The sequence below is a fragment of the Oncorhynchus keta genome, chromosome 16 (genome assembly GCF_023373465.1).
Source record: "Oncorhynchus keta strain PuntledgeMale-10-30-2019 chromosome 16, Oket_V2, whole genome shotgun sequence".
In the NCBI taxonomy this organism is placed as follows: domain Eukaryota; kingdom Metazoa; phylum Chordata; class Actinopteri; order Salmoniformes; family Salmonidae; genus Oncorhynchus; species Oncorhynchus keta.
In genome coordinates this window covers 17,585,214-17,601,277 of record NC_068436.1, presented here as the reverse complement: position 1 = coordinate 17,601,277, position 16,064 = coordinate 17,585,214, and the positions used below count along the sequence as shown (strand labels likewise).

The window sequence follows — 16,064 nt, the reverse complement described above, 5'->3', positions numbered from 1 at the left end:
TTACGGCTGCGTGGGTTTCGTTACCGAGGAGGAAAAAATCGGTCCCGGATGATTTCATCTTCCACCGTCTCCTCAGCGACCCCAGTAATTCACAGCAAACCCGAATGCACCCCTCTATCCCCTCCTCCACTGTCCCCCTCACTACTCTCGCCAACCCCCAGACCTGGAAATCATTCGGGCTGCACAAGCCATCTCAGGCGCCCCCCCCTCTTCTCCTCCTTCTACCCGTGTGACAAACCACATGGGATTTCACTAGTTCTTTAAAGCCTGCTGCCTCTGGGAATGACTCTCTTCCACCATGCGACATTTTAGTATTCCGGGAGAGACGTGACTCGGGATGCAACCAATGCCGTTTATATATCCTCTCCTCGTTGTTGTTTGAGTGATGTTCGCAGCAGCAGCAAATGAGAGAGGAAAAACATTGCAGGTGAATCATAATCCAATATTTAATTGTAGAATGTGAGGATAAAAATGTTGCGTTATTCGTTGACATTCAAAATATTTGTTTTTAGTCCTTTTTTTTATTTGAACACATAAAAGCATCACAACAACAATATACAAATTCTTGTTCATCTTTAAAACCAAAACACATTTACACATGCAACAATAGGGTTTTGAAGACGATGAGTCATTTATTGAATAATTGTTGTCGTTTTTGGAATGTGTCCACTTCTTGCTTCAGCTCAGGCATTTGTTGTTGTTGTGGTCTCTGCAGGAGAAAGGTATGGAAAGTCCCGTACTTCCAGAATAACTGGAGTCAGACAGATACTCACAGTGAACATATAGCACTTATAATGTATACAACTGTTGTCAGATATGTAAACTGTACTGTTGACTTAATATTCCATTTGAATCATGTTCATTTAACCTCAGAATCCCTTTACTAGTATTATTAATAACTCCCTTTTAGACAGCTTGGGTGTAATAACCAGTAACACTTTACTTAGTCTGCAAGTATATATCATAAACCTCATAAGACATTGTAATGGACGTTACATGCTTATAACAAGTAATGAAGCATTATACCTGCTTATAAACAAGCAATAAAGCATTATACCTGCTTATAAACAAGCAATAAAGCATTATACCTGCTTATAAACAAGCAATAAAGCATTATACCTGCTTATAAACAAGCAATAAAGCATTATACCTGCTTATAAACAAGCAATAAAGCATTATACCTGCTTATAAACAAGCAATAAAGCATTATACCTGCTTATAAACAAGCAATAAAGCATTATACCTGTTAATAACAAGTAATGAAGCATTATACCTGCTAATAACAAGTAATGAAGCATTATACCTGCTTATAAACAAGTAATGAAGCATTATACCTGCTAATAACAAGTAATGAAGCATTATACCTGCTTATAAACAAGTAATGAAGCATTATACCTGCTAATAACAAGTAATGAAGCATTATACCTGCTTATAAACAAGTAATGAAGCATTATGCCTGCTTATAAACAAGTAATGAAGCATTATACCTGCTTATAAACAAGTAATGAAGCATTATACCTGCTAATAACAAGTAATGAAGCATTATACCTGCTTATAAACAAGTAATGAAGCATTATACCTGCTAATAACAAGTAATGAAGCATTATACCTGCTTATAAACAAGTAATGAAGCATTATGCCTGCTTATAAACAAGTAATGAAGCATTATGCCTGCAGGATATAAGTAGAGGCATTATACCTGCAGGATTTAAGTATAGTGTTACCTATAAGATGACCTTTGTATTTCAAACAAAAACCCAGAAGATGGTCAGGAGGTGGCAAGACAGTTACATGAAATAGCGAATCATAACACCATCTTTGAAGCGTATCAAAAGCAAAGAGAAACAGTCTGGCTCACAACCACCCCTTTGTGCAGTAACTGTAACACAACGATGCTCCTTTTTGTTTTCCAAAAAAGTACAACTCGCTACACAAGACAATGTGCCCTGTTTCGTAACGTGCTGGACAAAAACGGAAAGAAACCCCAAATGAAAGCATCTAAATAATAATGCCGTTCTCTCTGGCATGGTGTGTCACTTATATGATACATCACATTTACCAAGGAGGACCTTGTAGTTTCCCTCAGTCAGAGGCGCACACACACAAACAGGGAATGCAAGCATTAAACAAAAAAGACACATTTTATAAAAAATAATTCAGCTTCGATATAATAATTTGAAATCGGAAATAAAGGGAAAACACAAGCAGAATAATCAACTTTAAAGATTATTGCTCCAAGGTTGTGTGTGACGATCACATGATCAATCCCAGCAGCGGCCATCTTTGTTGTTGACATATTGGTGATGATTGTCCATTGAGTCCTTTACATAAGATTGACTGTAAACTTTACAGCCAAACAACACTGAAACACATTCATATACACCGAAAATAGACATTATGATACTGTCAAAAGGTACAATAATTACACAGGAAAGGAAATTACAGAGTTAAACCAACACCATAATGTTTATCCTTTCATCTTTTTAGAGTTTCTGTCTCCTGGTTTAAAAACTGGGAGGTTGTTTGGGTTCTCTGAACCCCCAGTGCTTCCTGCAGTGATGTCATCAGAGTTCTAACTGGACCTCTGACCGCGTGTTGATGTCACTAAGGTCGGGCGCTCTAAAAGAACCACCGGAATGCCTCGCCATTGTTGACTGGTGTCCTCTGTAGGAGAAACGAAAAGAGCAAAGGCAAACGGTTAGCAACAGTTACCAAGGCGAAAGGGAAAGTGTATCTTTCTTCTTTTGAGCATTTTAAAACCAAGGGGAAAAAATGTGAGTCCAGTATACAAGGCCACTGGGGCACCAGGAGGCCTACTGTATGTTGTCTGAGGTGGCCCGGGGTTCACCTTAGAATCTTCATTTTCTCTCACAAAGAACACTTTGTTTGTAGAAAGACCACAACAGCTGAGCAGTCAAACCACTCACTTCTTCAACCCAGACATACCTTAGTTATCCCCATGTTTAATTTCCTCTAAGAGCGTCCCAAGGTTAAAGACACTTCCAGTACCTACCACCCACCTCCCTAAAAAAAAACACCCACACCCAAATAATCACTACACCATGATGAAATATTCACCACAAAATTCCCATGATGCAACAATGAGGCGTTTAATTACGGGAAGCTCCAGCCGCAGTGAGGGGGAACCAGCGCGTCATTTCAATTTGGGGCCGCGCCAGCCCCACTACACTGGAGTGACAGCCACTTCCTTTTTGGAAACCAACTACCATTTTTAATTCACAACATAGAAAAAGAGTCCCCGGAAATCCCCATAACCAATTAGCTGTTTTTTGTGTGTTTTTTTCCCCTCCAGCTCGATGGAAACGGTGGTGTCTGATTGAAACAAAAATCACTTTACTCTGAGCAGAGAGGAGTGGAAGAGAGAGGAGTGGAAGAGAGGAGGGGAAATGTGATATTTCAATATGAGTATAATCACGGACTCTTCACAGAGGAGGTGGATGAGTGTCTTAGGGCTAGGTACTCTGATATAACCAAGATGTGGGCTGCATTAACAACAAGTAGCTCGCCAATTCTGGTGCTATGATACAGTATGTCATATAATCCTATGTGGGATGAGCTTAAATATTGGTACGCAAATTATGTATTCATTCAATCACCCGTTGATGCATATAACAAAAGATCCAGCAACATACCATTTATTCAACTTTCCTTCTGTATTTTGTCAACAAAACTGCCATGTGAGATATACCAGGTACACAACTTTATATTGCAACATTATATTGCAACAATGCAACAAATTGCAACAATAAACAAGGATGCAAATGCACATTTTCCCACCACAAAACAGGTGTTTCTCTAGAAAGTCACACAGATCGGACCTCAAGAGGGAATATGGGTACAATTCTATCAATACGGCCAAACACTAACATTACTGAATACAGGCCTACTGCCCCCCCCAATCAGAGTGGGTTACGACACACAATGGTTCCATCATAACCTCTCTGGTCCGTTATGTCACCTCTGCCCCTTTCCACTTTACAAAACCCACACAGGCACAGTAATGTCTCAACTAATTAGACGGGAAGCATTCATACATTAAATCACGAGACACCACTTTCCTACAGTATGAATTCCTACAGTATACAGAGGAAGTAAGCAGTTGTACAATTAGAAAATACATTTTTCATTCCTACAAATTCCTACAGTATTTAGCTGGCTAATTGAAAAAATGCCACTTTACCACTTTAGTAATGTAGGTTAATTTACAGGCCCAGTTAATGGAATTTACAGACGACCTCCCCCTCGGTGTAACCGTCAGCCAACCAGGAAAGCATTTCAAGTACATCTTATGGCAACATTATTCAATTAGTAAGGTTCAACACAACCATGTATTCATTTATTCAATTAACACACTTTTTTAGGTGTTTTTTTCTCTGCTCTTTGGTTGAGTGCTCTGTTTACCATTATTTCAAGTGGGCTAAAACGCTAAACCTATTCCCCCACATCTACTTCCCACCTGTACTGGCAGGCTAACGCTACTCTCGCCTGTTGGCGATACAAAAAGGCTCAATGAAATGCTGGAGATCACAACATGGAAATGACTGAATGTCCTCAAAGCTTCTCCTCTGGTTGGAATAGAGGTGGGAATGGAAGACAGCAGAATCCAGGAGAATGGAACCGGTCCAGACGCAGCTAACAGAGAGTTAGTCAACATCACAGCGTGTCATGCCTTAACAAATGCTGAAGTAACAGACTGAAAGAGAATATAGCAGGGCTGTGAAGGTTACGAACACATGGTTCCCGCAGACGTCTCAAACTATCTATGAATGAAGGCGAGTGTCAGAATAATGTCGGCTAATACAAACTGAAAGAGTGAAAATGTGTGTGAAATTTTGGAGTGAAACGTGGAGAAAGGAGACAGAGATTCATGGCAACAGAGAGAGCTACAGAGCTGAAGCAGACAGCTAGAGTGTGTGTGAGAGAGAGAGAGAGAGAGAGAGAGAGAGAGAGAGAGAGAGAGAGAGAGAGAGAGAGAGAGAGAGAGAGAGAGAGAGAGAGAGAGAGAGAGAGAGAGAGAGCTACAGAGCTGAAGCAGACAGCTAGAGTGTGTGTGAGAGAGAGAGAGAGAGAGAGAGAGAGAGGAGTGGGAGAGGAGCCTAAAAGTAATCCGCAGTACGAGACGCATTTCCATGTTCACACGTAATTAAGAAGCGGCCCAGCCATGGGAAAGAACCTGCACCAGGAGCAGATCCTTAAAATTAAACCCCAAAATAAGAATGTGAAAGAAATAGATGGGAGTGCCGCAATGTGTTAGTCCAATAACCAGGATCTACATTCTAAGAGCAAGAAAAAAACAATAAGCAACATGGAACCCTGTGCTGAAGCTCACTCCACCACCACACTCCTAAAACATGATACTTTACCAGAGGGCATTTGACATGACAGAGCCATGCCAACCCATGCTGTACTGAGCTAGCCGGGTTACACATCCACCAAAGTCACTCCACCACCACACTCCTAAAACATGATACTTTACCAGAGGGCATTTGACATGACAGAGCCATGCCAACCCATGCTGTACTGAGCTAGCCGGGTTACACATCCACCAAAGTCACTCCACCACCACACTCCTAAAACATGATACTTTACCAGAGGGCATTTGACATGACAGAGCCATGCCAAACCATGCTGTACTGAGCTAGCCGGGTTACACATCCACCAAAGTCGCTTGAACCATGCTAAACAAAAAGGACACTGCTAAAATAAATGATGGAGCCAACACAGTTTGCTTTGGGTCGGCACGATAGTGTGCAAAAGGTATAAGCTTCCCTAGTCCAGAAACATGCCAGTTTGTTAGGTAGAAGACTGAGGCAGTGAGAGAAAGGAGGGTAAGGGGAGGATGTTTATGTAGATCCATACATTCGGTCATTGATCAGTCCCTGGATGGAAGTGTGATGCTCCACTCTCCACAATAATGACCCTGATGTGGGCGCTCGCCATGTCTCCGTTTTGTTAAGTCCTGCGCTATCGATCTATTTGGCGGTGGGGACTCTTGAGTGCTGCTTGCATTGTGTGTCTGAGACAGAGTATGTGTGTGTGTTCTCAGATTCCCTCGTTCTCCCTGGTCCCTTGCCTTGGCTCACTGCAGTGACCAGGCACAAAGGCAGCTCAATTAGCACAGCTCCACGTCTCCTCGCTCCCCCGCCTGCCTCCACAGCATCCCATCGAAATCACTCCATCAACCCACCGCCAGAGAGAAAGGAGGCAGAGAGAGGGGGGGGTGTAGTAGATAAATGGAGAAGAGAAATAAGATGAGGGAGGGAGAGAAAGAGATGGAGAAACGAAACAGAATGGCACAGCGTGTGAGAGCAGAGAGCAGAGAGAGAGAGAGAGAGAGAGAGAGAGAGAGAGAGAGATAGAAAGGGAAAAGGAGGGTGAGGAGGGCTGATAGTGTTACTCCGAGGACAGGGGAGCAACACTGAGGTTTCACCTCATATCAAGCCAGAGTAACGCAGCGGCTCAGCCTCACGTCAACACTACTGGAACTCTGACGCCACCAGAGGAGCATAACTACCCAGCTACAATAACACACAGGTAAGGAACACAATGTGAGACACTACTGGAACCCTGACGCCACCAGAGGAGCATAACTACCCAGCTACAATAACACACAGGTAAGGAACACAATGTGAGACACTACTGGAACTCTGACGCCACCAGAGGAGCATAACTACCCAGCTACAATACGCCACAGAGGAGCATAACTACCCAGCTACAATAACACACAGGTAAGGAACACAAGGTACTGGAACTCTGACGCCACCACAACTACCCAGCTACAATAACACACAGGAGACACTACTGGAACTCTGACGCCACCAGAGGAGCATAACTACCCAGCTACAATAACACACAGGTAAGGAACACAACACAATGTGAGACACTGAGACACCACTGCCACCAGAACATAACTACCCAGCTACAATAACACACAGGTAAGGAACACAATGTGAGACACTACTGGCACTCTGACGCCACCAGAGGAGCATAACTACCCAGCTACAATAACACACAGGTAAGGAACACAATGTGAGACACTACTGGAACCTGACGCCACCAGAGGAGCATAACTACCCAGCTACAATAACACACAGGTAAGGAACACAATGTGAGACACTACTGGAACCCTGACGCCACCAGAGGAGCATAACTACCCAGCTACAATAACACACAGGTAAGGAACACAATGTGAGACACTACTGGAACCCTGACGCCACCAGAGGAGCATAACTACCCAGCTACAATAACACACAGGTAAGGAACACAATGTGAGACACTACTGGAACTCTGACGCCACCAGAGGAGCATAACTACCCAGCGACAATTTAACACAGGTAAGAGATTCACAACTCCCCTGAAAAATACAAATGATTCCAAACCCCCAAACTGGAAAGGCCCTGACATTTAAAGCAGAGCCACAGAGTTCAGGTAAATATCTTTAAAAAGGGACATGGGGGAGACAGGAAGTCAGAGTTCACACGGACTGGGATGTGTTCCGGGTTGCCTCAGAATAACATTGAGTTCACGAGGAAGTGTTCCCATTGTGACTATTAAAACCTACCCTAACCAGAAACCGTGGACAGATTCGTGCAAAGCTGAAAGCGTGAACCACTACATTTAACCACGTCAAGGTGACTGGGACGATGACCAAGTACAAACAGTCCAGTTATGCCCTCCATAAGGCAATCAGACAAGCAAAATGACAGGAAAAGTGAAGTCGAAGTGAGACAAAGAGACAAAGTGAAGTCGAAGTGAGACAAAGAGACAAAGTGAAGTCGAAGTGAGACAAAGAGACAAAGTGAAGTCGCAATTCAACGGCACAGACACAAGACGTATGTGGCAGGGACTCCAGACAATCACGGATTAGAAAGGGAAAACCAGCCACGTTTCTCCCAGACAAGCTAAACACCTTCACCCGCTTCAAGGAAAACAGTGCCACCGACGCGGGTCACGGCCACTCCCGAGGATTGTGAGCTCGCCATCTCAATGGCTGATGTGAGTAAGACATTTAAGCGTGTTAACCCTCGTAAGGCTGCCGTCCCAAACGGCACCCCTAGCCGCGTCCTCAGAGCATGCGCAGACCAGCTGGCTGGAGTGTTCACGAACATATTCAATCTCTCCTTATCCCAGTCGGTTGTTCCCACTTGCTTCAAGATGTCCACTATTGTTCCTGTACCCAGGAAAGCAAAGGTAACTGAACTAAATGTCTATTGCCCCGTAGCACTCACTTCTGTCATCCTGAAGTGCTTTGAGAGACTAGTTAAGGATCATATCACCTCGACCTTACCTGACACCCTAGACCCACTGCAATTTGCATACCGCACCAATAGATCCATGGATGACGCAATCACCATCTCATCTGGACAAGAGGAATACCCATGGAAGAATGCTGTTCATTGACTACAGCTCAACCTTCAACACCATAGTACCGTCCAAGCTCATCATTGCGTTTTGGGCCCTGGGTCTGAACCCCGCCCTGTGCAACTGGGTCCTGGACTTCCTGACAGGCCGTCCCCAGGTGGTGAAGGTAAACAACAACTCCACTGATCCTCAACACAGGGGACCCCCAGGGTGCGTGCTCAGCCCCCTCCTGTCCTCCTAGTTTACACATGACTGCGTGGCCAACTCAATCATCAAGTTTGCAGAGGATACAACAGTGGTAGGTCTGACTACTAACAACAACAACGAGACAGCCTACAGGGAGGAGGTGAGGGCTTCCCCCTCAACAAAGGCGAAGGAGCTGATCATGGACTTCACGAGGCTAAAGAAATTTGTCTTTTTTCATCTTTATTTAACCAGGCAAGTCAGTTAAGAACATATTCTTATTTTCAATGACGGCCTGGGAACAGTGGGTTAACTGCCTGTTCAGGGGCAGAACGACAGATTTGTACCTTGTCAGCTCGGGGGTTTGAACTCGCAACCTTCCGGTTACTAGTCCAACGCTCTAACCACTAGGCTACGCTGCCGGCCCCTAAGACCCTCAAACTTTTACAGATGCACCACTGAGAGCACTCTGTCGGGCTGTATCACCACGTGGTAGATCAACGGCAACGTCCGCAACCACAGGGCTCTACAGAGAGCGGCGTTGTCAGCCCAACGCCTCACCGGGGGCACACTGCCTGCCCTCCAGGACATCCACAGCACCCGGTGTGTCACAGGAAGACCAAGATGATCATCAAGGAACTCCGCCACCCCAGTCACGGACTGTTTACCCCACTACCATCCAGAAGGCAAGGTCAATACAGGTTCATTAAAGCTGGGACAAAGGGACTGGAAAACACAGCTTCCATCTCAAGGCCATCAGACTGTTAAATTGTCAACACGAGCCGGCCTCCGCACAGTACATTACCCTGTACAATACCCGCGACCAAGTCGTTCTTTCTTTGCTCCGTGGCAACGTTCTTATCCCCTGCTTGCTGCTAACCAGCTACACAGTCACGACATCTGCAGCCAGAATAACAGCAAAGTAGCTGTTTTCTATTGCCATTCATTTGGATACATCCATAACAATAAGCTGATAATGCCTGATTTTGCCTGGTTGAGCTAGAAAAGCTTGCCTTCTCGTCAGAACACTCGTCAACTCTATTAATTACGAGGAGACCGTATTGGATATCAAAGACTACGGTAAAAGCTAGCTAGATATTTGTTGGTAGCAAACTTGCCAATATGACAATCGAATTCAAAAATATCAGTTGCTGAAAACAGCTGGTGAAAATAGCAACATGTGGGAGGATTTGACAGTTTTAATGGCGGAGAGGACCGGAGAAATGAATTAATGTTCATCACTCACCACGTTAGGGCATCAGATGCTCGACAAAAATGTGTCTCTAAAAACAAATCAATACTAGCTAACTTTTTTCCTCGTTGGACCTGCGTTTACAATGTCGTTTTGTGTAGTTGTTGGTTTAGCTTTCTGTGACTGTAGAGAGTATGGTCTGAATGTGTAAGCGCATATTGCATCTTGATTTCAAGGTGTCCTGTTATCTGGTTTTAATGTCCATACTAGAATACCCTTCTAGCCAATCAGAAACAAGTATTCAACAATGCTGTGGTATAAATATATGTATACTCCGGACTCTAATATTTCTTTATTTCTAAATTCCATTATTGTACTTTTTAATATGTGTATTGTTAGATATTATTGCAGTGTTGGAGCTAGGAACACAAACATTTTGCTAAACCTGCAATAAAATTAGCTAAATATATGTATGCGACCAAAAAAAATAGATTTGCACTAGTCTGGCCTTCCTCTCCTAGAAGGATACAGTGAGGTCCTGACGACAGCTGATGCTGATTGGCCATGGCAGTGTAGTTAATGGTGGGAGTCTGGCGTGTCCTGATTGAGGAGGAGGGGTGAGAGGAGGAGGGTTGAAAAAGGGATGAGGGGGAGGAAGAGAGTTGAAAAGGGGAGGGGAGGAGGGGGGTGAGAGGTAGATGGGGGGGGGTAGAGGGGAGGAGAAAGGTGGGATGAGGAGGAGAGGGCTGCTGACTCATAATCAACCCCCCTGATCTGATAGTCTGTCAGGGCTGTTGTGATAACACATACCAGATAGCATCCAAACACATCCCTCCTCCCTTTCTCTTTCTCACATCCCTCCTCCCTTTCTCTTTCTCACATTCACAGTCTAATGCACACACACACACACACACACACACACACACACACACACACACACACACACACACACACACACACACACACACACACACACACACACACACACACACACACACACACACACACACACACACACACACACACACACACACACACACACACCCGGCAGGCAGGCAGGCAGGCAGGCGTCACACAGAGCAGAGTGTAGCATTGGTAGGGTCCAGAGATAAACCACTCAAGACGATGAGGACGATAATGGGCCACGCCGCAGCACCTCAAATTCAATCAACGCCCGCACGTCAATGCGAATGAGCGTAAAAGTGAAATATGCTCGCCGGCGTGCGCTAAAAGACGCCACCCAGGGCCGGGCTTGAAACAACAACATCTATGAGAGACGAACAGAGGGGGAAAAAAAGGAGAGAGAAAATGAAAATACTGTCTCTCCCTCTCTCTCTACACGGCTCAGCAGCGGCGGCTGCTTCCAGGAGGAAGAGTCCCACTGGCATTCAGAGCAGCCCTGCTTTAACCACAGACGGTGAATAAATTACCCTTTTGAACTTGGGGTGATTGCAAATGTGCCCTGGTTCCCTTAAGACATGTCTGGCACTAACCTTCTCTTACAATCTCCCCTTCCCTTCCCTTCCCCAAACACACACACACACACACACACACACACACACACACACACACACACACACACACACACACACACACACACACACACACACACACACACACACACACACACACACACACACACACACACACACACACACACACACACGCACACACACACACACACACACACTCTTCCCCACCGCTACGGTCATGAAACTTAATTCAGCCGTAATTACGCCAGACCATTTCTGAGCAGTACTAACTCCCTGCTCGGCCACACACTCTCTCTTTATGCTTCTGACTGAACAGAATATTCAAGGAACTTTACTACTTTCTCTCCCTCCGTCTCGCTCAAAGAAAAAGAAACTGTGCTAGGGATGAAAAAAAAGAGTCTGGGAAAAATGTGTGAAGTGTCTGAAAAATCAGAGCAGAGGGAGAGAGACAGACAGACACAGAGAGACAGACACACAGAGCGAGTCACACACAGATAGACACACACAGAGACAGACACACACACACAGAGACAGACAGACACAGAGAGACAGACAGACAGAGAGACAGACAGACATAGAGAGAGTCACACACAGATAGACACACACAGAGACAGACACACACACAGAGACAGACACACACAGACACACACACAGAGACAGACACACACACAGACACAGACAGACACACACACACAGAGACAGACACACACAGAGAGACAGACACACACACACACACACACACACACACACACACACACACACACACACACACACACACACACACACACACACACACAGAGAGACAGACAGACACAGAGAGACAGACAGACACAGAGAGACAGACAGACACAGAGAGACAGACAGACACAGAGAGACAGACAGACACAGAGAGACAGACAGACACAGAGAGACAGACAGACACACATAGAGACAGACACACATAGAGACAGACACACACAGACAGACACACACAGACAGACACACAGAGAGACAGACAGACAGAGACAGACGCTTCTCAGGAGACACACATAGTTCATTGTCACTGGGCAGACCTCCTTCCCCTCCACACTCTCACCAGGGGAGGCTGAACTGAAGTGAATAGCAGTCTGGGGAGAGTGGTGTTCTTCTCGGCTGCCTGATGTGCTCTGCTCCAGAACGCCTCATTATAACACACAGCCCCCATCCATACGTTACCCTGACGCAGCCATTATTTATTAACGGCTAGACTGACTGGGAACCAGGCCACCTTCCAACAACTGCTGCAATCCTTTGGAGGAGTCAATCCTGACAGCCCTGGTGTTCTGCTAATAAAATACAACACACACAAAGCTATAGATACACACGTGGGTACACACACACACGCACCCGCTCGTTGACACTAGGCGAGCAGTCTCTCCCAACGCGCTGCCCCTCAACTGTAATTAAAAACACATTCCACACGCCGTAACAACTGCAACCCAAACTGAAACTCAAGTACAAGCGAAGGTCAAACAATTTGGTTCTTTTTTTCCGCCCCAAAGTTTCCGCTGCCACAAAACCCAGCAACGCCACGTCAAGGCAAAGCAGGCTGCTACTGTCTAGATCGGCCCCTTCATCATGTCAGAACATCTTGAAATTAAACGGTTAAGATGAGAAGGAAAAAAAAATCACCTTGATGAATTTCTTTACGCTCTTAAGTGGAGGCAGACAAAGGTAAAGAGGAAGGATGTGGGGAAAAAAAGAAAGAAAAAAAGAAACTCAAGCTGTCAGAACCAACCAAAGTGCAGCCTAGGTAGGAGAGAGAGCCAGTCACAGATTCTGGGCCGCTCTCCACGGCTGTGTTCCAAATGGCAACCTATTCTCTATACAGTACATCGCTTTTGAACAGGGCCAATTGGCCTCCAGTCAAAAGTAACGCACCAAGTAGGGAATAAGGTGCATTTGGGACACAGCCCAGTTCTCCCTGCCTGGAAGAAGTTTCAGCAGTGGTGCAATCAGCCTTAACTGATGGGTTATATACTGCCTGTCACATCCTTCTGAGGGAATATTGGGGCGTTGCAGAGACTCACACCTGGAAGGTACGGCAATCCATCACCACCTGCACTCTGAGGGGGTGTGTGTGTGTGTGTGTGTTTACGTGCGTGCTTCAGATCTCATCGACGCTTCTAGCCAATATACCAGCCACCCAACGCCTGCTTATAACCCTACTCCTCATCCATCCAAGGCCGCCATCGCGGACAGACCAATCACCTACACGCCATTGCTCCACTCCCAACACACACACACACACACAACCTCGGCCGCCTTCCCTGCATCAAAGGTCAGTCATAACGCAAACACCCCCTTCTACATCTATCTTCAACCAGAGAGAATATTACCTACGCAACGATAACCATCAAAGTGTTGGGTTGGTCTGGGGGCTGGTACAGAGACGTAGCAAAGGGAATAAACCATTTGCGCTGAGATGAAATCCTCCTCTTCCTCTCCAGCATCAGATGCATCACTCTTCCTCGTGGATTAGCAGTATGGTTTGTGGCCGAGCCCGTTTGCTCCACTACACTAGATACACATGTTCACAGTGCAGCAGATGAACTAGTGTTAGCCAGAACGGCTGTACAGCAATAGTCACAGTGCAACAGATGAACTAGTGTTAGCCAGAACGGCTGTACAGCAGCAATAGTCACAGTGCAGCAGATGAACTAGTGTTAGCCAGAACGGCTGTGCAGCAGCAATAGTCACAGTGCAACAGATGGACTAGTGTTAGCCAGAACGGCTGTGCAGCAGCAATAGTCACAGTGCAACAGATGAACTAGTGTTAGCCAGAACGGCTGTGCAGCAATAGTCACAGTGCAACAGATGAACTAGTGTTAGCCAGAACGGCTGTGCAGCAATAGTCACAGTGCAACAGATGAACTAGTGTTAGCCAGAACGGCTGTGCAGCAATAGTCACAGTGCAACAGATGAACTAGTGTTAGCCAGAACGGCTGTGCAGCAATAGTCACAGTGCAACAGATGAACTAGTGTTAGCCAGAACGGCTGTGCAGCAATAGTCACAGTGCAACAGATGAACTAGTGTTAGCCAGAACGGCTGTGCAGCAATAGTCACAGTGCAACAGATGAACTAGTGTTAGCCAGAACGGCTGTGCAGCAATAGTCACAGTGCAACAGATGAACTAGTGTTAGCCAGAACGGCTGTGCAGCAATAGTCACAGTGCAACAGATGAACTAGTTTTAGCCAGAAAGGCTGTGCAGCAATAGTCACAGTGCAACAGATGAACTAGTGTTAGCCAGAAAGGCTGTGCAGCAATAGTCACAGTGCAACAGATGAACTAGTGTTAGCCAGAAAGGCTGTGCAGCAATAGTCACAGTGCAACAGATGAACTAGTGTTAGCCAGAAAGGCTGTGCAGCAATAGTCACAGTGCAACAGATGAACTAGTGTTAACCAGAACGGCTGTGCAGCAATAGTCACAGTGCAACAGATGAACTAGTGTTAGCCAGAAAGGCTGTACAGCAATAGTCACAGTGCAAGAGATGAACTAGTGTTAGCCAGAACGGCTGTGCAGCAATAGTCACAGTGCAAGAGATGAACTAGTGTTAGCCAGAACGGCTGTGCAGCAATAGTCACAGTGCAACAGATGGACTAGTGTTAGCCAGAACGGCTGTGCAGCAGCAATAGTCACAGTGCAACAGATGAACTAGTGTTAGCCAGAAAGGCTGTGCAGCAATAGTCACAGTGCAACAGATGAACTAGTGTTAGCCAGAACGGCTGTGCAGCAATAGTCACAGTGCAACAGATGAACTAGTGGTAGCCAGAACGGCTGTGCAGCAATAGTCACAGTGCAAGAGATGAACTAGTGTTAGCCAGAACGGCTGTGCAGCAATAGTCACAGTGCAGCAGATGAACTAGTGTTAGCCAGAAAGGCTGTACAGCAATAGTCACAGTGCAACAGATGAACTAGTGTTAGCCAGAAAGGCTGTGCAGCAATAGTCACAGTGCAACAGATGGACTAGTGTTAGCCAGAACGGCTGTGCAGCAGCAATAGTCACAGTGCAACAGATGAACTAGTGTTAGCCAGAAAGGCTGTGCAGCAATAGTCACAGTGCAACAGATGGACTAGTGTTAGCCAGAAAGGCTGTGCAGCAATAGTCACAGTGCAACAGATGAACTAGTGTTAGCCAGAAAGGCTGTGCAGCAATAGTCACAGTGCAACAGATGAACTAGTGTTAGCCAGAACGGCTGTGCAGCAATAGTCACAGTGCAACAGATGGACTAGTGTTAGCCAGAACGGCTGTGCAGCAGCAATAGTCACAGTGCAACAGATGAACTAGTGTTAGCCAGAACGGCTGTGCAGCAATAGTCACAGTGCAACAGATGAACTAGTGTTAGCCAGAACGGCTGTACAGCAATAGTCACAGTGCAACAGATGAACTAGTGTTAGCCAGAACGGCTGTACAGCAATAGTCACAGTGCAACAGATGGACTAGTGTTAGCCAGAACGGCTGTGCAGCAATAGTCACAGTGCAACAGATGAACTAGTGTTAGCCAGAACGGCTGTACAGCAATAGTCACAGTGCAGCAGATGAACTAGTGTTAGCCAGAACGGCTGTGCAGCAATAGTCACAGTGCGACAGATGAACTAGTGTTAGCCAGAACGGCTGTACAGCAATAGTCACAGTGCAGCAGATGAACTAGTGTTAGCCAGAACGGCTGTGCAGCAGCAATAGTCACAGTGCAACAGATGAACTAGTTTTAGCCAGAACGGCTGTGCAGCAGCAATAGTCACAGTGCAGCAGATGAACTAGTGTTAGCCAGAACGGCTGTGCAGCAATAGTC

General features: G+C 45.8%; 1 protein-coding gene across 1 annotated transcript in view; it reads right to left on the bottom strand.

Moving 5' to 3' along the window:
• Positions 1 to 428: 428 nt before the first annotated feature.
• The window catches only part of LOC118380594 (CXXC-type zinc finger protein 4-like), a 37,739-nt gene continuing 22,103 nt past the window's right edge, over positions 429 to 16,064 (bottom strand). The window contains 1 exon segment of the mRNA XM_052464875.1: positions 429 to 2,664. Coding sequence (XP_052320835.1) covers positions 2,620 to 2,664 — 45 coding nt within the window. The 3' untranslated portion in view covers positions 429 to 2,619.